Source organism: Falco peregrinus, chromosome 1 (assembly GCF_023634155.1).
Source record: "Falco peregrinus isolate bFalPer1 chromosome 1, bFalPer1.pri, whole genome shotgun sequence".
Taxonomy (NCBI): domain Eukaryota; kingdom Metazoa; phylum Chordata; class Aves; order Falconiformes; family Falconidae; genus Falco; species Falco peregrinus.
In genome coordinates, this window is record NC_073721.1 from 65,394,737 (window position 1) to 65,418,502 (window position 23,766).

The following is a 23,766-nucleotide window of genomic DNA, read 5'->3' on the forward strand; positions in this document are numbered from 1 at the left end:
GCATCTGTCTTGGAGCCTGTGCCTTGCTTGAAACATTTCCTTCCATTCATCCCAGCCCTAGGTTTGTGTAAACCAGATGTCTGGGCTTGGAAAGGAGGTGCCGCTCCCGTGCTCAGCCCTGGGGGCACAGATGGGCTCAGGTGACCCTCAGGATTGTGCTGAGGCAGCTGTGGGCACGTCGGGCTGGGGTTGTCCCTGCTAGGTGTCCCTGTCCCTGCTAGGTGTCCCTTGCTGGGGTCTCTGCTAGCACTGGCACCTTTTTTCCGTGGGCTGCCAGACCGCCTTTCAGTGTGTTTCCCTAATCGTCACCTCCGCAGGCTGCTGGATGCCTGGAAGGAAATCCTGGGAAATGATGCTCTCCGGCTCCCGAGGGACCAGCCGCACCGTGCTGCCGGCGGGCTGGGGGCCGGCAAAGATGCTGCCGGCGCGAGAGGGGGCACCCGGAGGGGAGGCAGCCTTACGGCGAGCGGGGCCGCTGCCCCCCGCTCCTGCCGTGCGCTCGGGGCGGCCTCCTCAGCTGGGACCCGGCTCCGCGCACCGGGGCTCTGACCCCCCGTCCCTCCGTCCTCCCCGCTCAGTCGGCCGGACCGGAGCCGCCGGGGCCCGCGGCCGCCCCGCCCCGCCCGGGAGGGCTCTGCCCCGGCGGGAAGCGCCCGGTGCCGCCCCGGCCGAGCCGCCGCCCGGTAGCGGAACAAAGAGCGGCGGCCCGGCCCCGCCGCGGCGGAGGGGCAGCGCCGGGCGGAGACGGGGGGTGTCGCGGCCGCCCGGGCCATGCAGCTGCCGGCAGGGGAGGGGAGGGGCGCCCGGCGGCGCCCCGGAGGGGGCAGCGCTCGGGGGGAGCGGGGGGGCGGCCCGGCAGCGCCGGCAGCCCCCGAGCGGGGCAGGGGCCGGCGGCCGCGCCGCTCGCCCGGGAGGGGCTTGACCGGTGCGAGGAGCCCGGCCTCGGCCCGCCCGCCCTCCGGTGCCCGGCGCTGCCTGGGGAGCCGCGGGCAGCACCGGGGAGTGCCTCGGCGGGGGAGGAGGAGGGAAAGAAATCAGATTGCCGAAAGGATTAGGAAGGGGGGTGGGGAGGCGAAGCCCTCTCCCCCCCCCCCCCCCACCCCCCACCCCCCGCACACACTTGTGAAGCTTTTCAGAGTCACCCTTCAGCATCAGTGGCACCGGCGGGCGAGCCCGGGGGAGCGGCGGCACCGGAACGTGCTCGGCAAACCGCAACAGCGATCAGAGGGTCCCGGGCCGCCGGCCCCTGCCCGGCCCCCGCCGCACTCGCGGGGCACCGCGCTTCCCGGCTGCGATATTTTCTATATTATCCTTCTTTTTCTTTAAAAAAAAATTTTTTTTTCGCCGTGCTCCTTTTGCTTTGCGAGGAAGGACGGGGCAGTGTGGCACGGCGCGGCCGCCTGCCCCGGGCGTGCGAGGCGGGGCGGGAGGGGGGAGCGATGCCTGTGATGAGGGGGAAGGTCCTGCTCCTCCTGGGCTTCCTCCTCCTGGCCGCCGTGCTGGCGGCGGTGCGGGGGCTGCCCCTCGGCAGGCAGCGCGGCGGCAGCCCGAGGGAGCGGAGCGCCAAGCTGGCGGAGGTAAGGCAGCCGTCGGGGCAGGACGGAGCCGGGCGGGTGCTGGGGCCGGCCCTCCGCACCCTCCCCCGTGCTGGGGAGGGGGGGGGGGCTGAGCGGGGCAGCCCGGCCGCTCGGGGGGTGCCCGGGGCCGGGGGGACACCCCGGGCGGGAGCAGCGCCCCGGACGGGGAGCGCACGGCGGGGGGAGCGGGGCTGCGCCCCCTCTCCCGGCCCGCTCCTTCGCTTGCGGCGGGGCAGAGCCCCTTCCCCGCCCCCGGGGTTTTGGGGTGGCCCCAGGTCTCTGCATCGCGCAGCGGCTGCGGGAAAAGGGCTGGTTTAGGTGCTTTAGCCCCAGTGCCCGGGAAGGTGCCGACCTCCCCGGGGGCAGCACTCCTCGTAGGAGAAGCGGGGGGGCCTGGCCGCTGCCAGTAAAATGAGCAAGGTTTGGTGGCTTGCCAGGAACTCCAGAACTCCGCTACTACAAAAATAAGATGTGAGGGACTGAGGGATTTCAGCCACCGGCTCTCCTTCCCGCTGGGATGACCCTGGGGCAGATTCCAGAGTGGTCATGGTCCCCCCTCATCCCGGCGGCCTGGGGACCCCCAGCCTGGGTCCCTCCAGAGCCCGAGTCTGGCCAGTCCCGGCTTCAGGATCCTGGAAGCAGAAACTTCAGCAGGAGGTGAGGGACTGGTCAGACTGGAAACCAACTGGTGAGACCTGATGGGGATGCCAGGCAGGGAATGGGGAAGAAACAAACTGCCAGGAAGGCAGGGAGAAGGGTTTGAATTAGAAAGACGGACAACTGAACGGATGCAGCAAGCTGTTAACGTCCTGAAACTGTTCTCTGGAGAAGAAGAGGTTCAGGCAGCAGAGCTGTATTTGAAAAAATACCTTTGAAGAATGCTGCTGCTAAAGGTGGGTGAAAGACGTGGGAGAAACAGTGGGAGGAGGAGGTTGAGTAGGACGGGGTACGAGCAGCTCAGCCCATGCTGGCGATCCACAGCAGCCCGGGAAGCAGCACGTTGGATCTGCAGAGTCAGCCAGACTGGCAGAGGAGGTGCCGAGCAATGGGAATGTGCCTTACTGCTGGTTCTTGCCAAAACACGCGGCTGATCTGTGGAGGAGTCATGCCACCAGCTCCTGTCGGATGCACAGAACTCTGCTCCAGCAGGAAATCCAGTGAATAAGTGCGAAGAAGGAATCTGCCACACGGAAAGCCTGGCCAGTGGGCAAGAGGGAGCATGGGCCGTGTCCAGCCAAGTACCACCAGTTGAGCCTGGTAATGGTTTTGTCTGGAGGGTGGACCGAGCAGATTCTAGCAGGACTGCTGGGGATGCTCTGTGCTGTAGCACTGGTAGTACCGTGTTGGTATTGGACATAGATGCCGGTTCACTTGGCAGACGGATGCCAGGCAGTGTGCTTGGGACCCGGCTGCAGAGGGAGTAGGATTGAAATCCCTTGAAACGCTTGAAATCCGGGAAGTCTTGCAGCCCTGTGGCAGGGGGCATAGGATAGAGACAAACTGCACGTTAGGAAGCTGAGCAGGTCCCCACCGCGGGATGCGATCTCAGTGGCTCCTTTTTATCCGATGTCTAAAATACATCAGGAAGCGGGGCAACCCGCTGTCGGTCCCAGTTTGTGAATGGTTGTGAATGGGGAGCGTTGTGCAGCCAGCCAAAGATCACATACGGCACTTACACAGCGCACCCTCTGTCCCCGGGATCTTTGCTTCTCACAGGAATACAAACATACAAGATGTTTACAGGCAAAGGTTGGCGGGTGGAGGTTAGGAGCGAGGAGGAAGATGAAGAATGGATTCCTCTGGGGGTCTGTTGGTGCTCCCGTGCATGCCCTGTGTCCCTCGGGGTGCTGGCTGCACAGTTCACATGGTAGGGAGAAAGCAGTAGGTGTTGGCTTGTGTCTTCTGGCTGCATTTCTGGGAGAAAATCCTCTGTTTCTGGTGCATGCCAGAGAGATTTTGGGGTAGTCGTGCCCGGCTGTTAGAACTAAAGCGGAGAGCACAAGCGCAGCAGTGTGGTGGTTAAAAAAAAAAAAAAGCCAGAGTGATTTTGGGTCATATGCACAGATGGTTCCTGTTGCAGTGCTGATACGTCCTGTCTCTATGGCAGCAGGGCAGCCACAGCTGGAGTATTGGTTACACTATGGGTAATGCCCTACAGATGTGGGTAGAATGAAGGGGGCCGGGAAGAGAAAAATAGAAATGACAGAGCAGAGCAGATAGACAATCAAAACCATTAAACAAATATATAACTTAGACTAATTTAACATCTTTATTTAAAGAAAAGATTTTTCCTAGGTTTGGAATTGAATGGGAGATTTTATAATCTGTGCTGAGCCTCAGAGTTGCACTTCTATACTAAAATAATTTAGGAAAATTAAAACCACTAAGGTTTTCAGTAAATTTTTGAATTAGAAAATCTTCTAATTGCAGGAAGGATGGAGGGAACACGTGCTTTATCTTTGGGCAATAGCTTTATCAGTATATCCCAAAATCCTGTACCTCAGTCAGGATCCATTACTTCCAGCTGTTCCCAAAGGAGCAAGCGCTTGCATTTACATTTTCTCAGCTGTGATACTGCACGGAAAAGCTTTGCCTGAGTTACATTGAGCCCAGCACAAGCAACAGATGCAGCAGGATATTTTCTGTTTCTTCATTCTATTTGACTGGAAGTTGAAAAGGCAGAATACTGTCCAAACTGTGACTTAAATCTAATGAGAGAGGATACCTGCTTATCTGGAGGCTTTTTGGTGATGTTTGGGAAGGCAGGTGGGCTCTGAAGCAGCAGGCAGGTGTACAGCAGGGTTTTTAGAAGCACTTTTGCATGCATCATACGCTCTGACATGGGCAAAAAATGTGACAGGTCCGAGTGCTGACCCATGCCAGCAGCTCTTCAGATTTGGGTAACTGAACACTTGGAAAATCTTATGTCTCTTGTGGAGACAAGAGACAGCTTATCACGTTGCTTAATGGTTTGTTTATTTATGAAGTCAGAGGAGTCAAATGCAAAATATGTTTTGATAAACTCACTGGATTTCAAAATATTGGCTTTGAGCATTGTTAATAAGATGTTTGGGTTCTTTCCAACTGACACCGATCGGTTCCAGTGCTCTTCTAGTAAATAGAAAATAGCTAGGGCTCTAACACACTAGAAAGGTGGATGCTAGAGGTGATTAGGTCTGTGTGAACCAACACAACTGCTTCAATAACTGCGCGTAGAAGCAACAGTGCCAGCGGTAAGGGTGATGGGGGTGCTGGCAGCGAGCATCCTGGTGGCGAGGGGTGTGGCTGAGCAAGCCAGCAGTGGGTTATGGAGGGTCCAACCTGCCCAGCCCAGCTCTGGTGGGCTTGGTGGACCCTCCTTTGCAGGAGGGAGCCACTCTAAGAGAGGGGGCCAAGAGCACTGGCAAGTGGGCTCCCCGAGGTTCAGGCTGGAGCTTGCTGTTGGGAGTTCCCCTGGTCTGAGGCTGCGAGCAATCTGGTGTCTGCTATAAGACACAACAGAGGGAAACAAAAGAAATACCAAGCGCAGCATAAGGGCTGTAGCTGGCAGCAAATCAGTGGGTTTGTCAGCACCTGGTGTGAGTGGCTCCTGGCCCCTGAGAAATAAGGAAACGAGTAACAACAGTTCGTGTTATTTACTGGTTCCATCATGCAGAGGTAGGGATGGGAAACTGCGTTTACAACTGGAGGTCTACACCAAGATGTTTTGCTTGCTGATTAAAAATCATGATCTTGATTTAAATTGATCTGCCCTGTGCATAGGGAGTCTGAGTGCAGAGGAGTGCTTAAGAAATAAATGTGTAGCAGAGATGCGCGCTTGGCCAGAGATAGCCAGAAGCAGAGAGTAAAGGAGCTCCACAGCAATGTGATGTGGCAGTACTAGGTAAAAAGTGTTAAAGGGAAATGCCAGCTGGGCTTGAGTGAAGTTTGTCAGGAGGCTGTAGAGCCAGGGTAGCCCTGACATTTGGGAGCCATAATATAGCCTGGAAACGCTGCCTGTGGACCCGCTGGGGTGGTGGGCTGCCAGGAGGTCTGTGGGAGCCTCCCGTGTGCCTCCCCCGAGCTCTTGGTCCCTCCTGGCCTCCCCAGGGCTGTCAGGCTGAGAAGAGGGTCTCGCTTTCCCCAGTGCCATTTCGCCCCACCGCGGACCTCCAGCCTGTGTTGTCACCCACACCTGCCCTGTGTGGGGGCACCCCAGCCAGGGCGCAGCCAGATCCCTGCGGCCACTGCAGGCTGTGTCAGTAGCAGAGTCATTTTGCCTGCGGATGTGCTTTTTACCTTTTCATTTCATCAGCAATTAAGCGTTCTTGTCCCTGGCTTTGTCCTTGGCGGAGGTCGGATTTGTGGGTACAAAACGTGCACTGAAGCATCCTTCCGCTCTGAAAGGGGCTCTTTGTGTGCAGGGAGGTACTTCACCCTTTGTAGCAAATTTCCTTTTGAGAAGTGCCAAATTATCTTAGTCAACACAGTTGAAAACCCTCCCGCCCTGGGGCTGAGGCAGGAGCAGAAACAAAGGGGAGCCGGGTGTAGGGAAGCTGCCCGACAAGGGGGCTTCTTCCCTTTTCACTGCACGAATAGGTCTGCTGCCTTCCCATTGTTACAATCAAAGGGGGTCCTGTAAAAGGCACATGTAAGGGGAAGAGATTAGGCATAAATCGCTCCACAGGGCATTGCCCAGCCCTCTCTCTGGCTTCCCAAAAGTGTCCTGCTCTTGCAGACCTTCTCCTTACAGACAGGCAGGCTGAGGGACTCATCCTGCCTCCAGCTGTGGTGCCTCCAAGCCCAGCGAGGTGATGGTGGGAGTGTGCTGGGGACTAATTCCTGCTTTCCTCTTGTCAGTGTCTTGGGGGTAGGGAGTGCAAACCAGGGATCGTCTGTTTTCCAGAGTTCCAAAATACATTCTTCCACTCGGAATAATCCCCCAAACAAGATGTCTGGACACTTCCCATAGGGAAGCCTGAGGACATTCTGAGCTACAGTCATGACAGCAAGGTGATACGTGCTGTCCGGCTCCTCCAAAGCAAATGTTGCCAGCCAGAGGTTTGATTTTCCTATAAAATACCAGAGCTTATAGCCAAGAAGCAGGGAAGAGATTGCAGCCATGTACTGCTGTGAAAATTGTTTCTGTTTCAGACAGAAGCTTGCAAAAGTGCAAGACTTTTTTTTTTTTTTTTTGTGGACCATTTTTCAGGGAACCTTCATTGGGCTTGTCAGATGCTTTTACCTGGTCAGCTGTGAAAGTCAGCCCGCATGGTATTGCTTCCAAGCAGTTCAGTTTCTGCATGTTCCCTGTGTGTAGGGACTCTTGGGGCTTGTCTGAGAAGCTGTTATGAGATACACTTCGTCTCAGTACTTATGAGATGAAGACACCAAAAAGATGGTGACCTACCTGCCTCTGATTCCCCTGTGGCTCTTGGCATGAAGGGCACTGATGCCTCCTTGGCTGCAGGTTGGTTTAGTCTCCAGTAAATTCCTGCCGCCTTCTGGTCCCCAGCGCTGCTGGATGGGTGCGAGATGGGTACGTGGTTAGAGGTGCCTGGGGGGTGTCCATGCATGTGGTGAAGGGGTGGTGAGTCGTGGGTTTATCTTTGATTAGAAGCTGTTGGTTGGCCCAGTCTGCCAGCGCTTTATGTATCCCACGGAACTTGGGGTGCGAGGCAGGGCTGGGAGCATGTCCCGAGCCAGGGGAACCTCTGTCACGTAGGGTGCAGCGGGAGGCTGGCGTGGCATGGGTATGGTGCCCTTCAGGTCAGCTCTCCTGCATCCCAGCCCCGGCAGCCTGAGCCTGGGCGTGAGCAAGCCAGCCCTGGTTCTTCTCTGGCAGCCGAGCCCCGAAGCAGTTGCTGGGTGAGGGGATATTTTTCGTGGGATGGCCAGAGGGTGCTGCAGGAGGTGCCACCCCAGTGGAGGGCCGGCATCTTTTCACCTCCCTGGGATGTCCTCTCTTCCCTACCGCTCCTGCTGCCCTCCCTGCCCTCCCCTTCGCCTGCAGCTGCTCCCACCGCAGCCAAAATCCCAGGGGAGGCCAGCTGTGCCATGCCATGCAGCACCTCCAGCAAGAGAAGATGGTGTACGGATGTCTTCATGTCTGCTCTTCCCCCCCTGCCTTCCCCTCTGGGGACACTATGGTTGTGTTACATGGTTAAGCTGGTTGCTCCTTAAAATCAAAGATCCTCCTTAGGAGAGCATCTAGTTCTCTCCTGGGGCGTATCTGCGGGGTGGTCCCCCTCATGCCTCCGTGGAGGAGATGTGGGGCTGCCCAGAAGTGCTGTGGGTGTCTCTGGGTGCACCTGGGCTTCCCCTGTACCTGGGATTACAGCTCAGCTATTGCGTGTCTGTGCCTACCCTGGGGACCGGTCCTGGGGTTACGGGTGAGATCCCGCTGGGAAGTGAATGGCCAAAGGGAAGACAAGAGGTCAGCTGGGAGCTAAGACGCTGGGCAAATGGGGCTCCCCATTTGGATGTGCCCTAGCTTTCCTCTGACTTTGGAATTGTCTCTGCAGCCCCGCAAGCCTCAGGCTCCCATCTGGTGGGGAAAGAAAAAGTAATTATTTTTTGGTGAGGCACTTTGAAGTAGCAGGGACTGTCCTGGAAAAGCTTATGAACAATATAAACTGGAGCTAGAGAGGAAAGTTTCCCTACCCTGAGACCCTTTCTCCACCCCATGCTGATGTGTGGGAGTCATTAAATCCTGCCACTGGGCTGGGGAGGGGAGCCAAGCTCACCCCCAGGCTGGGGAGCTACAGTCAAGCACCTGGGCTGCTGGCAAAGTCACCCTGGCTTTGCCTCTTTGGGAAGCTGAGATGCAGCATCCCTGCCTGGATCCCTTTCCGTGCAAGGCATGGACATGCTCTGAGTCCAGCTCAGATGCCCATTTTGTCTTTTGAAGGGATCCCTGATGGATTTGCATTGTTTAGTCGGTTGCCTTCCTTGCCCTGCTGCCTGGGGGGGGGGGGGGTGGGGGGGGTGGGCAGCCTGTGCACCCTGCGTGGGACAAGGGCAGCGGGTGCCCCCTATGCTCCTGCTTGCCCCAAGTGCCCCCCCCAACTGCAACTTCTAGCAGGCTGGGAGGGGGGCAGGGGGAGGCCAGCGTTACTCTGGTCCCTCTGGTTTCTGCGCTTGCTTTGGTGTATTTGGGGATTTATTCCTGTTGTGGTTTTGCCTGGGCTGCGGCGGGGAAGGAAGCAGCAGCTGGAGCAGTCGGAGGGTTACGGTGTGCAGGCTAGCAAATGTGCATCATTAGCTGGAACAAGTTAATGGTTACTGAAGCACAGGGGGTTTAGAGTTGGAATAAGTTAATGGCAACTCAGTCCAATGCATTAAGAGCTTACGCGTATTACAGCTCAAGTATGTTAACGGAAAACATGTGCCCTAGCAGGAGCATTTGCTGGAGAGGACCAGAGGGTATGGACATGTGTCTGTTCACCTCACCAGGGACGTCTCCATGCAGTCCCAGTGGGGGCCCTGCTCTATCTACAACAACTCTGCTGCTGCGCTCTATCTGAGCAGCTTCCAGCTGGCCCAGCTGCCGCGGAGGTCTCCAGGTACCCCCTCCCCAGGGAAGGCTGCCTTGCCGCTGCTGGGCTCCTCGCAGCAGGCACCACCTGTCAAAGGTTGGCCCTTGGACCTGTGCATTTGGGCAGAGTCTCTGGTGTGAGGACAGCCCCGGCTGCTGGGCTGGGACGTGCCAGTGGTGCTAACCAGGTGCCCCAGTTTCTCCACTGCAAGGCCAGTGTGGTTCATCCATGTGGGAGGCAGGGCAGTCCCTCCTGGGGGGCCGGTGGGGAGGAGAAACTGAGCTGTGGTGGACCTTTCTGAAAGCCTTCTCCAAGTATGACATGGGAGACCTGCATCTATTCCTGGCCTTGCCACAGCCTAGCAGAGAGACCTTGGGGAGGTCATTTGCCTCGTCTGCAAAATGTGGGGTTTACGGTATTTGTCTCAGTATTAAAGAGGGAGAAGGTATTTATGGTAAAGAAACACCTGCAGGTGACACTGAGGAGGACAGAGCCAGGCATGGTGAGAGGTGAAAAGCCACCAGGCTCCTACTTGTCCTTGTGTCATGAGTGACCTGGGGAGCTGGCCGAGGATGCCACGGGCAAGTTACTCACCGGCGTGCCCGCAGAAGAGCTGGCCGCAGTGGGAGCCCCGGGCTGTGCCGGCGGGGATGCGCGGTGACAGCGCCGACAGCAGCCTGGCCCACTGCCCCGCTGTCGGTCTTGCACCAAGTCGGCTCTGCTGTGTCCCTGCTCCTGGCAGCGCTGCGTGCTGCTGCTTCTCCATGCTGTGGTGTCTTCTGCTCCTGGGCTGGCTCTGCCTCAGGGGCAGCTGAGTCGCTTCGCTGACCTTGGAAAGAGATTTGAGATTACAGTTTTCGCGACTGTGAGACATGAAAATAAATGTGAGACTTGAAAATAAATGTGACATGAAGCCTTCGATGCTGCCTCCCGCAGGCCCCTACTCAAGACAGTTGGGATGAAGGTAGTTAGAAAAGAGTGATTCCATATGATCTAAAGTATTTTGATAACCGCACAGAAAATTGTAATCGTGAGGGCATAATAATTATCTGTACAGCCCACAGTTTGGTGCTGGCTCCTGCTGGTCTGTCATAAACAAGATCTGCCCACACAAGCGTGATAACCGAGTGCCTTGTCTGATCCACAAGCACTTGCAGAGCTCTCCCAAAACCTAAAGGGAGGTGTGTATGCCTTTATTTTAAAAATACCAAAAACAGCATTCGAGTGCAAGCTGATCTTGAGGTGGACCAGTGAGTAGAGCAGTTGGAAGGCTGGGGTCCTGCTCTTTACTTGTGCCACAGCCCCTTTGCAGGCAGGCATATAACCCAGGGCAGAAGAAGAAGGAGGCAGCTGGAAGTGTCCACTGCCTTAAATTACCTCTGGCAGAACTTCCAGAGCTCGCCTGTCAAAACTCTTGAGTGATGGCAGCTGCTGAACTACCTGCCTATAGGTCTAAAGGTGTTCTGTCTGATCATTGGGATTGTGGCTTGGGAAGTCTTACAGACAGTAACAGGGACTAGGTGGCATCTTTGCCTGCCCCATAGGTACCCACCCAGCTGTTGACACCTCTGGAAGCACGCTGTGCTTTGGCACAGTTCGTGGAAATCCGTCAAGCAGGTGATGTGCGGATGGGTAGCACGAGTCACTTGTCTGATGTGCATCCAGCGGATTTTCCATCTGTCTGAAAGACTGTGCCAGTAGATGGGTTATGTGCTGGTGGGTGGGTTGTGAGCCAGGAGGATCAAACTAGGGCTGTGGGGAGGCTAAGGTGGTCTCAGCTGGCTGGGCTAAAAAAGCCTTTTCTTTGCACAGCGTCTGTGATGGGGTCATCGAGGAGAGAGCATGTCCAGCACTATGGCAGGCAGCATGGCATCTGCATTTGTTCCTGTTGATTAGCCGGCTGTTCAACCTTGCTTTATTTTAGAGAGACAACAGTATTACTTGGAAAAAGTAATTTGGAAAAAAACACTGGGAAAACCTCCCCTTTCTCCCACTCCCACCAGCAAAAACTGTCCTGAGCCTTTCTGCAAACTACAGCCCCAGAGCTGCCCCCAGACGGGCTGGGCTTACCTCTGGAGCAAGCAAGCAGCATCCCTCTGCTTCCACAGAACCTTTGTAATGAAACACTGCTCTGGAATTGTTCCTGCCCAGTTTCAGTCCAAAGATTTTTTTTTTTTCTTTAAAACTTTCTCCAGACCTTTGCAGTTCATTCGGGTGAATATGGAAGGAAAAGTTTTATGGTAAAAAAAAAAAGGAAAAGAAAAAAATATGTTCTGATTTCTATTTTGCACTTGGCTAATTCATAAGTGGGCAAGTTTGGAACAAACTGCAGGACAGATTTTAAAATAATGTCGGAGAGAGCTTGGGGGAAGGAGTAAGAAGATGCTTGTGTAGACTCGGCTCTATTCAGGGAACGATCAAGAGTTCTCCTGGTAGCTTCTTGTTCCAGTACAGCGAGGTAAAACTGTTCAAAGGAAACCTGGCACAAGCAGTAATGATTAAGCAACAAAACCCCCATTCCTTATAATTATAGCCCAGTGCAAGGCCGGGCTTTAGCAAATATGTAATTTTCTTCACTGCGGTGTTAACAAGCCCAAAGCACTGCCGGAACATTGCCTCTGCTCTGACTCCCATGTGCCCGGGTTTTTCTAGTGGAGACGGAACATGTTCATGCACTCGCTGCTTGGCTGGGGATGGGTGTGGGTGGCCGCTGCATCCCCAGAGCTCATCCTAGGGTCCCTGTGCGAGGGACTCACTCACTGGCTCCACACCACTGATGCACAGGTTCCAGCAGTGCTTTGCTCCCCGGGACTTATCTCCAGCATACTTGGCTTGGGTTTAACCCCGTGATGAAGAGCAGCTCTGCTCAGCAAGGTGTGTAGTTACAAAAAGCCCTGCCGGTGGGTTCATTGGCAGCTTGCGGTGCCTGCGGAGATGCTGAGGAACGAGCTGGAGGGATGAGTACCTGTGGTTGTGGTGGCAGCTTAGTGCTGTCCCTGCTTGCCAAAGGGCAGCACGGGGACTGCTCGAAGTTTTCACATTTTAAGCTCCTGTAGGACCTGAGATGTCACATCTCTAATCACTTTTGCATAAGAGCTGTAGCACATGGACGTCGGTCATATGCTTTCTTAACCCAGGTTTAGTTCAGAGTCTTGGAGAAGTTTATAACAAAATCACAGATTTTAAGACCAGAAGAAATCATTAGATCCTTGAGTATATTCCCTAGCACAGACGTGGTGCATGTGTGTTGAGCCCAGTGACGTGGGTTTGACTGTCTCCACAAGAGATGTTGCCACTTTCCTTGTTAGCTTGTTCCTGTGGTTCCTATGGCGTTAAATGCATGTTCTTGCTCCTCGTTTGAATTTGTCTGGCTTTGACTCGGACATGTTGGTTCCTATTATGTGTTTCTGTTCTGGATTAGAGCATCTCTGGTGCCTGATGGATTATTGCCTTAAAGAACTGGGAGATCAAGTCATTGCTTTCTCTTCTTAACAAGACAAACGAATTGTATTTCACTGGACAAGTCTTTCCATCCCTTGAAATGGTTTCGTGGCTGCTCTATTCTCCTTCTTCAGATTTCCAAGCCATTTTAATAGAGGTGTATGGACCAGAAATGAGAAAATACCAGCCTCTAGTCTTTAGAGAAATGATGTCATGCCTTTCCCTACACCTTTTCCATACACCCTGTCACCCATGTTACGTATAAATTAGGCATGACACTGGGGAGAATTGCTGATGAGTTCCTTCCCCTTCCTAATATATGTGCTGAGCTTGTGCCCCAAGGGTTTAGGTGGTCAGCCCCACACACGGGAGAGCCTGAACTATGTGGGAAGGGCTCCTGGGCTGGTGGGGAGGTGTGTGTGATCCTGCTTACAGCCTTCAGCCTAAAGATGGTCTTCACAAATGGAAAGTGCATACTCTTTCCCAAGTGCTGCCCCATAGTTTCTCTCACGTTCATGCCCTGGAAACCTTTATTCCCAGCCACGCAGGATATCCCAAGTGTCTGCAGAAGGAACTGCGGCAACTCCCGTTTTGTCTTTTCCTTTTGGTGCTGGCTGGTCCCAGAAGGCTGGGGCTCAGCTGCGAGAGATTGATGGCTTCCCAGCACTGCACCCTCTGCTTCTGTGCTGTGGTGGCAAGTGTCCTTCCCCGGTGGCAGGAGTGGGGACCTGGCTTAGCTCCAGGCTTGACAGCTTTATCCAGCTGTTCCATAGGCAAGGTGGAGGAGAGGGTGGGTGTCATGCAGCAAGGGTGACCCTGGAGGGCTGCTGCCTGCGTGGCTGGCAGGAGCCCCTTGGTGACATGGAGAAGACACATCTGCCTCTCAGGATCGTGGTGCCATGGATGCTGTGACTCAGAGGGAGCACTGGGCCTCATAGGACCTCACTAAAATCCATGGCTTGGTCGACTGGGGCAGGGCACTGGGCAGGACCTTGCTCAGGTGGGATGTCTTCTGATGCAGGGATAAATTTTAACCTGATGCAGCTTCAGAGCAATGTAGACAGTTGCAGAAGGGAAGGGTTGGGGGCTGCGGTGCCGTGACCATCGCTGAAGGACTCTGGGCCACCCAGGGCAGACACCCCTGGGGTCTTTGTGCCTCTGGAGGATTTGGGAGCTGAGGGAGCTCTGTTCGCCTTGCAACACTCTCGGAGCCAGCTCCCCTGGGGCAGTCTTACGTATCCCCTGTGGGAACAGTACTCTGAATTTCTTGAGCTTGTTTGGGCGTAAAATCTGAATTAGGCACTGAGTGTAAGTTTGGAGACTTGGAGTCTGTTCCTGGCTGGCTTGCTCTGATGTCCTTGGGTGAGCTTGGGTCTTGTTGCTAGAGGAGACCTCACTTTCATGTGTATTAAATTTGGGTTGTCTGCGAAACGAGCTTACCCAGCCCCAATAAGCTCACTGCCAACTAGGCAGGAGCACCAGCCCGGCAGGGCTGTTGGCTGCCCCTGGTGCAGGGGTTGCGCTGGGCACACGCAGCTGGCAGCAAACCCAGCACCGGCTGGTGTGCAGTGTGCCAGCAGTGGGACACGGCCAGGTTTGGCTCTTTGCACCCCCCCCCCCCTTGTTTCTGCTCCGCCTGGGCTCCTCCTTGCTCCCTGCCAGGGAGTCCCTGGGCACAAGAGACCTGGCGAGGGGGTGAGACAGGCTGGGGCAGAGCCAGGCATCCTTACCGTGGGGCCTTCCCAAAACAGTTGCGGGTTTTGGACAGGGGCAAAGGGAGCTGGGTAGGAAAAGTGGGGGCAGTGGGTCCGTCTGTGGCCACGCTTGCTGCCAGCGGTGCCCCAGGAGCCCTCCCAGCCAGAGAGAGGGGTGAGCCCCAAACGCCTCCCCGCAGCCCTGTCTCCTCCAGACCCATCTGGTGAAGTCTGTCACCGGCCCTTCCCCGAGTCCAGCGCGCTCTGGGCAGCAGCCAAGGGACCAGCAGCGTCCCTGCTGCTCTTTTCCCTCCCCCTGGGACGGGGGAGTCGTGGGCTTTGATGTGCGGGCACAGGGCTGGGGACAGGCTGTGTGCGCTCATGAGAGCCTGGCCAGGCTCCAGCTGCCTTTGAAGTGCTCCAGTGATCAGGATGAAAGGGAGGAGAGTCCTTCCCCAAACCATCTGGCTCTAATTGCAGGTAGAAATGCCTCTCTGCGTGTCCCCCCCGTGGGGAGGGGGCACGCCGCTCTCTTCGTTAATCCCATGGCTCTCGGCTGGGCTGGCGTGAAGGGCAAGAGCTTGGGAACAGAAGGGGGTTTCAGCTGGGCAGCCAGAAATAGGCAGCTGCTGGCAGAGATGCTGGGGGGTTCGGGCACCTCTGCTCCCAGCCTTCAGCTGCAGGGCCCCGCAGACCTTCCCAGAGGTGGCCCATGCCAAGGAGGGGCTTGGCCAGTTGTTCCCATCTCCGGTTTCTCGGGTGCACTGGAGCGGGCTGGCCCTTTGACTCGCCCGCTTCCATGCCAGTGCGTGCCGAGCGCTGGGACAAGGAACGTGGGAACTCGGCGTGAGCCCGGCCGTTTGGCAGGCTTCGCTGGCTGCTTCCCTCTGCTCCTGGCTGGCTGGTGGGGCTCCCTGCCCGCTCCCCCTGTGCCACCTGGGCAGGGCTGGCTGGAAAACACCGCGTGCCACAGCAGCAACAGTGGTTAAAGCCATTGGCAGTACTGGCAAGTCAGTTTTGTGGTCCTGTTCAGCTGGGCATCTTGCCTTTCCCAAAGGGATAAAGGTACTTGGGTTCTATCTACCAGCAGTTTCTTTCCCTCCCTGTGGTAGCCTTTGGGCAGCGTCTGAAATCTCAATCAAACCTGTGTTGCTTGACATTGTCTACCCTAACATTACAGAACAATTTATTTAGGTGAGGTTTTTCTCCCTTGTCGTAAGGCCCTTGTTATAAACTTTTTATATAAACATATAAAATTATTAAATGTGAGCTCTGATAACTCTGCGACCTGAAGAATTCTTGCCATTACCCGTCTCTAGGGACCAAGCGATGGCCAAAAGGGAAGAGCAAGAGGCGGAAAGCCAGGCGGGATGGGCAGGGGGACAGCAGAGGGGTGCAGAGAAGGTGGTCGTGGGGATGGGAAGCACCAGCCTGAGCAGACCCGTACATTGTTCAGGTGCAGTGGGGCTGAGCCCTGGCACAGCACAGGCCACTGGCTATTAACTTTAATTAACATGTAAGTTCCTGCCTTGACGCTACAATAAGATGGGACAGAGGAACCATTTGGTGCAGGAGACCAGAACCCTTTTGCTGGGCAGCACTTTGCTCCCTGCACAGCCACCCTCGGGAGATGTCCTCACCACCTCTTCCCCCTCCAGGTCTCTGCTTCGTCCGACCCCCGCTCGGCAGGGGATGATGAGCTGCCACCACCGGGGAAGGCGCGGGGGCTGAGGCGGAGTGGGCAGGCTGGCCTGCGGCGGCACAGGCGCCGGGGGGTGGCTCAGCAGGCTGCCAGGAGCCCGGCGATGCCCCAGCCCGGCAGCGCTGGCCGGGAGGAGAGCCTGCCCTTCGTGCTGGACCTGCAGAGCTTGCCAGGGCTGGCCAACGTGGACCTGAGCGCCCAGAACCCCAACATCCAGGTGGGGAGCAGGTCTGGGCGGGATGGGGGGGATGCGGGCGAATTCTGCGTGTGTTCCCCAGCCTCGTTTTGTTCCCTAAGAGGAAAGATCTTGTGAGTGGGGTCCATGTGGCTGCTGCCATCTGTCTTCTTGGTAACTACCAGATGCAAATAGCTGGCAGAGGCAAACTCCTTGCTAGAGGAATTTGCTCACAGCCTTTTCCCTGCCCCCCCTCCCCAGCCCCTCTCTGTAGAGCAGGAGCAAACACTCCTACAGGAGTGACCTCTCAGTTTCTGAGGGTGGTGTTGGTGCCTGTGGGTGATCACCAGCTCCTGCACCTCCTGTTCTGCCCCTGCTCAGTCCCTCCCCATGAGGCGAGACCTCTTGCGCTCTTCACTGGTCCTGTAGCCCAAACCATCTCTGGCCTCAGGCTGGGAACCAGTGCAGGGCTTGGCAGGCCTGTCCCAGGGACCGTGCCTCGGCTCACTGCCCTGCCTCATATCTGGCCTCCAGGTGACCATCGAAGTGGTAGATGATCCTCAGGCTGAGATGGAGATGGACTTGTTGAAGGAGACAAGCAATGACTGGTCCTTGACGTCCTCTGAATGGCTGTCCCACAAAGACCTCTTCTGGCCCCTCTTCTGGGAATACACCGACCCTGCTGAGGAAGAGGAGGAGGAAGAGGAGGAGGAGGAGGAAGAGGAGGAGGAGGAAGAGGAGGAAGAGGATGACAACCTGGATGTAGGGGACAGGGAGGAGGAGGAAGAGGACAATGAGGAAGATTACACAGCAGAGTATGAGGAGGAGTCCATGCTCAGTGGAGTGGGAGGTGACTGGGACCAGCGGTGGCCTGGGCAGAAGAACTGGATCTTTAAGGAAAAATATAATTATGGTGAGTCCTCCTGGGTACGTGCAGCTGCCCTGCAGACCAGCACTGCCCTCCCCTGCCCTGCCTGACCCTCAGCCCTGTCTCGCTGCAGGGGGAGCAGCCCTGCACCCAAGATCACAGCGCACTGATGCTCAGCTCCTACTTAAAAAATTAGCAAGTATGCCAAAGAGCAAGGCCAGCACCCAGAGGGGGCTTCCAGCAGTCAGACGTGCCAGCATCCCAGTGGGAATTGTCCTTGTGTGTAATCAGACTGGAGCATAAACTCCAGCGAAGGCATGCTCGGATGAGAAATACAATGTAAATGTGAATGGCAAGTGCTGCTGCCATCAGCTCAGGTCCCTGCGATGACGGCAGTGCCAGAAGCCTTAGCCACAGACCTGGCAGCCCCCAGGAGAGGAGCTGCAGAGGGCTAGGTGGCAGGTGCTGTTGGGTGGACAGGCCAGGGCACCACAGCAGCTCCCTCCTGCAGCTTCCCAGCCACGAGCCCAAAATCAGGCAACCTTTGCTAACATGAGATGCTTCAGCATCATGGCCAGTGCATCGGGTGGGTTCGGTGAGGATGGGGGTGGGCAGCAGTGCCTGTGTGGGTCAATATGACCGTGAACAAAGCTGAATGAGAGCCTTTGCCGGGGGCTGCCTCCCTGGGGTTGCCAGCGAGGACAGGGTTGGCCCTTGGCATCACATGGCTGGGCACCTCCATGTGCCCTGGGCAGTGGTGGCCCTGCATGCCTGCAAAAGACATCCCAGGGACAGGGAAGAGCTGAGGGAGGTGCTGGGTGGCTGCTGGCTCCCCTCCCACTGAGGCTTTCCTGGGGTACACCGCTCTCTGCCTCTTCCCTGCCGTGCACAGACTATGAAGACGAGGAGGAGTGGAGCCCATGGTCCCCCTGCAGCATCACCTGTGGCAGTGGCAACCAGAAGAGGACCCGATCCTGTGGCTATGCCTGCACAGCAACGGAGTCGAGGACCTGCGACCTGCCGCGCTGTCCTGGTGAGCCCTTGGCCATACACAGCTTCAAGAACTAGTTGTGTTTAATGTGATCTGGGCTAATGACCACAGGGGTTTGTCTCCACGGAGAGGTTGTGATGGGGCTTCGTGGCTCCCCAGTGGAGAGCGACCGGGTGGTAGAGCTGGCATCCAGCTGGGTGTGCCACTCCTGGCACCGCTCTCACTGGGAGCTTGAAATCCTCGCGTGAGGCATATGAGAGCCGGGTCCCTGCACTGGGATTTGCATAACCCACAGCCTTGGGTGGGTCTGTCCTGCATGTCTCGCTGCCAGCCCTTCCTTCCAGGCGCAGGGCTGTGTAACCAAAACAGTGGTGGGAGAGAGGGTGGAAGATGGACAGTGTCTGGTGCCCTCACGGAAAAAAAAATCCCACCACTCCTCCTGGTGCTCAGCTAGCTCTTTGGGTTTTTTTCCCCTCTCAAGGAGCAGAGGGGGAAATGGTCTTGCCCACAGAGGAGATGCCTTTCAAAAACGACAACACCACAGAGCTGTTCAACTCAGGTCAGCCTCTGCCTCTGCTTTGCACCGGGGGCTTCGGTGCCAGACCCCACGGGGTGGGTGGCTGGCTGGTGCGGGGGGCTCTGCCAGGGGCTCCTGCATCTGGTGTCCAGACCTAAGTCACCCACACCGCTGCCGCAAGCAGGCATGGGCAGCCATGCTGGGAAACCCCGCTCCTCCCACAGCCCTGGTACAACATGGTCCTGCTTTACAGCGCGGTGGCTGCGGCCAGCCTGCCGCTTGCCCTCTGCCCTGGGGGGATGCTGCCAGCCCAGCCCCTGTAGCAATGGGTGCCCCGTGTAGAGCCCCTGCTCGGGGCAGCTCTGCCCCAGCGTGAGACCCCTTCCCTCTGTCACCGCCTCGGGATGGAGCCTGGCTCTAGCTCATCCCAGGAGCCCCAGCTCTGCCCCAGCGTGAGACCCCTTCCCTCTGTCACCGCCTCGGGGATGGAGCCTGGCTCTAGCTCATCCCAGGAGCCCGGCTACTCCTGCCTGGCTGTTGCAGGCTCCGCTGGTTCTGCTGGTGAGGCTGCCAGCAAAGGGCAGCTGGGTAAAGCGGGGTGCGGGCTGCACATGCCCTCACCCTTTTGGTGCCTTCCCCCCCCCCCCCCCCCCCCCCCCAGAGGTGGACAGCTGCGAGAAGTGGCTGAACTGCAAGAGCGACTTCCTCACCAAGTACCTCAGCAAGGTGCTGACAGACCTGCCCAGCTGTCCCTGCTCCTACCCTCTGGAAGCTGTCTACAGTGCTGTCAACCTGCGCGATGAGCAGCAAGGCAAGAGCTTCCGATGGCGGGACGCCAGTGGCCCCAAGGAGCGCCTGGACATCTACAAGCCAACAGCACGCTTCTGCCTGCGCTCCATGCTCTCCCTCGACAGCACCACCCTGGCTGCCCAGCACTGCTGCTATGACGAGCACACTCGCCTCATCACCCGCGGCAAGGGGGCTGGTGTCCCCAACCTCATCAGCACCGAGTTCTCCCCGGAGCTGCACTACAAGGTGGACATGCTGCCCTGGATCCTCTGCAAGGGTGACTGGAGCCGCTACCACGCCGTCCGGCCCCCCAACAACGGGCAACGGTGTGCTGACAACCCCACCGAGGAGGAGTATCTCTCCCAGCTGCAGGAGGCCAAGGAGTACTAGCCACAGCCACGCTCAGAGGAGCCGTGGCCACTGCCGGCTCCCACCCCAGCCCAGCCTGGCAAAGCCCTGGCCCTGCTCTTGGGCTCCTTGCTGGCACCGAGCATGCGGCGAGGATGTGCCGTCTGTCTCGTCTCCTCAGTGGGACGCCTTGGCCCCCCCTTGGATTCCTGAGGGTGCCAGAGGTTATTGTGGCTGATCCCTGCTGTGCCACCTGGGGTGGTCCTGCACCCCAGGGCGCCTGGGCTGGCACGCGGGGAGCCACAGGGGATGGGAGGCGTGAAGGGAACGCGGGGCTGCTCCCGTCTGCTTTTGTTCTCTATGGTCTTTCAATGCAACCTGAAAGCTGAGCGTCTGCAGGGTGAGGTGGGTCTGCAGCGTGAGGAGGCCTCAGCTCCTGCTGGCTTCACGCTGCGTCTGAGGAGCTGGCCTGCTGCAGGCAGAGCTGCCTGCTCTTGCCTGGACACCTGCTGGCCCACTTCTGAACCTGGTGGTGGGTTCCTCCTAGGGAGGGGGAGGGCTGTCCCAGCCGTGCACATGGAGCGGGGACCCTTCCTTGGGTTCTTCCATGCGCAGTTGGGAAGGAGCAGGGAGAGGCTTAGCAGGGTTTCATGGGCCCGGGGGGTACATGGGGCAGGAGGGAACTGGCCACCTGGGCTCCCTTGCCACCCTGGGTTTGGCTGCAAAAGGAAACACGGGGTGTCAAAGCCAGACGTGAGTGGAGGTCAGCATGGGGGACACGCCAGCTGTATGCATTTCAGCCCCGCTGCCTCAGTGCCTGGGGGAGTGGGGTGGCAGCACCCATGCAAGTCCCACTGCCAGCCCACCTCCACACCTCAGCTCCCTGGCAGCCCCTGACACATTTTAGTGCTCGGGAGCACCCGTGATATGACCCAGCAGAAAGTCCTGAGTTTCTCACCCACAGCCCTGCCGGGCAGGAGGCAGCTCAGCCACCACTCATGCCATGGAGAGGAGCAAAAAGCACTGAGCTGAGTTCTCCACGGGGGTGGGAACAAGTCAGGCACTGCTGGGAGCACCCAACATTGCCACTCTGGTCTGCTGCTGCTGGCCTGGGGCTCTGCTCCATGCTGTGTCTGCCCAGGTCCCCAGCGAGGGGCAGCCCGGAGAAAGCAAGTTGTGGGTGCACCCTGCGCTCCCCAGGCTCCCTGCCTGGCCGGGCAAGCCAGTGCGGCTCCGAAGGGGGAAGACACACATGTGCGAATGTCAATAACTGGTGTCTGCAGGTCATGGATCACGATGCTCCCTGTTGGCACTTTGGTATTGCCTGGGTTTTATTCAGCGTCAGGTTCATGGCAGTTTCTCCCAACATATTTTGGGAGCTCCCAAGTTTCCTGCAGAGAAACCAGGCTGAGCAACTTTATCACTGGACATTCAGTTGCTGAGCCTGGCAGAAACTTCTAACCTTTATTTAGCAAAGTTTACGCATCAGAGGAAATAAATGAGCAAGTGAAGCACATGTAAAGAAGAATGGAGTGATTTCTAGACTAGAGGTTTCACCCAAGGCTTTTGGCTACTCTGTTTTTCTGCAGGACACTGTTGGACAAAACCCCACCTGTCTGGGTGCAGAGGTCCTTGGTTGGCTGTCCTGTGCTAGGTCTGTCCTTGCAGGAGCTTTCTCTAGGGCCAGTGAATATCCATAGTCTGATAGCTCTTTGGGGAGTCTTTCTGGGAGAGTCTTATATCTATTGAGTGTATGTTGATCATTTTGCCTTGGTTACTGATAGAATGTTACATCCTTGGTCATTCAGTACTTCATGGCTGGCAAAACAAAAGTATTAATGAAGTTACCAGTGAATTATTCTTATTTAACTGTTATTCCACACTCATATCCCCAGACTTCAGTTACGGGTGCTATCAAAACATAGGCAAACACGATCCATTTCCCAACAGGCGGGCAGTCTGAGATGACCAGTGTTATGCAAAGGGTGAGAAGGACAACGCAACCAAATAAGCATTGATGGAGACCCAGGCTCTGGTAAATTTCTGGTAAATTTTCATGACCATTACATGTTCCCTAGCCCAAATGGTCATCTGCTCACTAGTTTCTGGTAAAGAGGTAGGTCATCAAGAGGTGGTTGAGAGGGGGGTGCAGTAATCTGGTGGCTTGGTTCTGGGGGCCTGGGATGTGTGTGGGGAGGCTCAGCAACAGGCATGGAGGTGTTTGTGTGGGAAGCCAGTTGAGTGGCCGAGGCCATGGTAGGATGAGCTTGTTACCTTCTGCCATTTAGCAGAGCATCTTCCCATTTTGTCTCCCTTATCCTGTCATCATTAACATCAGCAGACTCTCAGAGGAGCTTATTTACCAATAGCGCAGAAACTTCTTTAAAACAACCTCCCGTTAAATGTGCCTAGTGTCCAGCATTGGACGCACATGTGGAAGCAGGATGTCTGCAAACAGCCTTTCTTGGGGGAGACTTTCCATAGCTCAGCCAATTTGTTTGTTAGACTGGCTGCTCTCTGATCAAGTGCTCTTATAGTGAGGACTGCTATTCAGGATTTGCATCCTCCTCCTCTTTATACTGGGTGTGTCAACCAGTCTAACCCCCAAAAAAGAAACTATAATTTTTGTAGTAAATGGAATTCTTGTCCAAGGGCGAGTAGAAAAAATTCTTGCATTGAGCTCCCCCTGCCCCCAAAAGCTGGCTGAAAGCTGGGAGGCTGTTCTGCCTCGCTGCCTCTGTGGTTTGGATGATACAGGCATGAACTGGAGCATGAGAAATGAGAAGCAGCCTTGTTCCTCACACAAGCACCTTAGACACCAGGAGGCTTTGCGGGGCACCATGAGAAAAGTAGACATTAAGCAAGCACAAAATTTTACTGGCTTCTATATCCCATCAAAGGTTCTGTCCAGCCCACTGCTATTTAAGTGATGAATCTCATAAGCTTCCACTCCTGAAGTTTATTTTGGTTTTATATATAATATATGTCTTTTATTCCGACAAAATTTGATAGAGAAGAATTCTTTATTCTGATACTGCAATAAAGCACTTTATATATGTACGTGTTGCTGATGTTGTTCAGTCGGGACTGAAGCGTATGTTGCAATTTGTTTTGGTTGAGAGGGATGCCACTGTGCTGAATGTCTTGGGTCCGCAGCCCCAGCTGTACTGCAAAGACCCTGGTGGCTTCTCTTCCTTCCCTTAGCATTTGCATTTGATGGTGTCTAGCTGCAAAAATTGCAGCTAACAGAGACTGCGCAGAGCCCACCGCCGCAGCCACGGGATATGGGAAGTTCTGTTCGCAGGGAAGGGAGTCTCCTACAAGATGATCAGGGTCAGTGCTGCGAAGCAAATGCATTCCCTGTGCCTTCAGCCCTGATCCCAGGTTTTACTCCATGCTCAGCCTGGCCAGAGCTGGGTGCCAGCCAACCTTACACCAGTATACTGCTTTAAGCAGGTGTTGGGCATGGGAGTGGGTGAAAAAAAGCACCGGCATCATCCCAGCTTGAAAACTGGTTTGGCCCACCGCCTCCAGAGCCAACAGCTAATGATAACAGGGGGATTTGCAAAGCTTTCCAGGGATCACAACTTCCCTTTGCTGTTAATTTGCTGCATAAATCGTGACCACTTCCAAGCTCTTGCTGTTTCCAGCTGTTCTCCCTCCTTTTCTCTTGCTCCTTTTGCCTTGTGCTGGCTGCACATCTGTCAAGGGTTATCTGCTGCTCCAGCATGGGAGGTCGGCTTCACAGCTGCCTGGCGCCGTTGCTGGCCCCTGCCTGGGGGGAGCAGGCGACTCCTCTGGGTGAAGGATCCGCTGGACTTCCCGCTGGTCTTCTGCAACATCAAAAACATTGTTGCATGGAGCCCAAGCCAGGAGCAGCAGGCTGAGCTCCGCTCTGCAGGAAAAGCAGTGCAGAGAAAAATCACTCTTTCCCTGGAGGGGCAGTCAGCAGTTACTGCAGTGTATTTAATGTGCCTGACATGCCTTTATCCTCTGCCACAAAGTCCTTGCTCTGCTGGATGCTGAGCCCTGTTCCAAAACCGGGCTATAGAAATCCCAGTCAGAGGATGGAAGCAGGAGGAATCGCTGCCCTCATTCTGCAGGTGCTCAAGACCTGGAGATGTTGCCTGAAATCACGGAGTGAGTC

The 23,766-nt window shown here is 56.2% G+C and overlaps 1 protein-coding gene across 1 annotated transcript; it reads left to right on the top strand.

Annotated features, from left to right (window-relative positions):
- Nucleotides 1–1,438: 1,438 nt before the first annotated feature.
- On the top strand, nucleotides 1,439–22,679 carry ISM2 (isthmin 2). Its single transcript, XM_055793765.1, has 6 exons — nucleotides 1,439–1,577; nucleotides 15,888–16,148; nucleotides 16,641–17,019; nucleotides 17,867–18,007; nucleotides 18,447–18,524; nucleotides 19,144–22,679. The coding sequence occupies exons 1-6, from the start codon at nucleotides 1,440–1,442 to the stop codon at nucleotides 19,659–19,661; spliced, it is 1,515 nt and encodes a 504-aa protein (XP_055649740.1). The 5' UTR covers nucleotide 1,439; the 3' UTR covers nucleotides 19,662–22,679.
- Nucleotides 22,680–23,766: the final 1,087 nt, after the last annotated feature.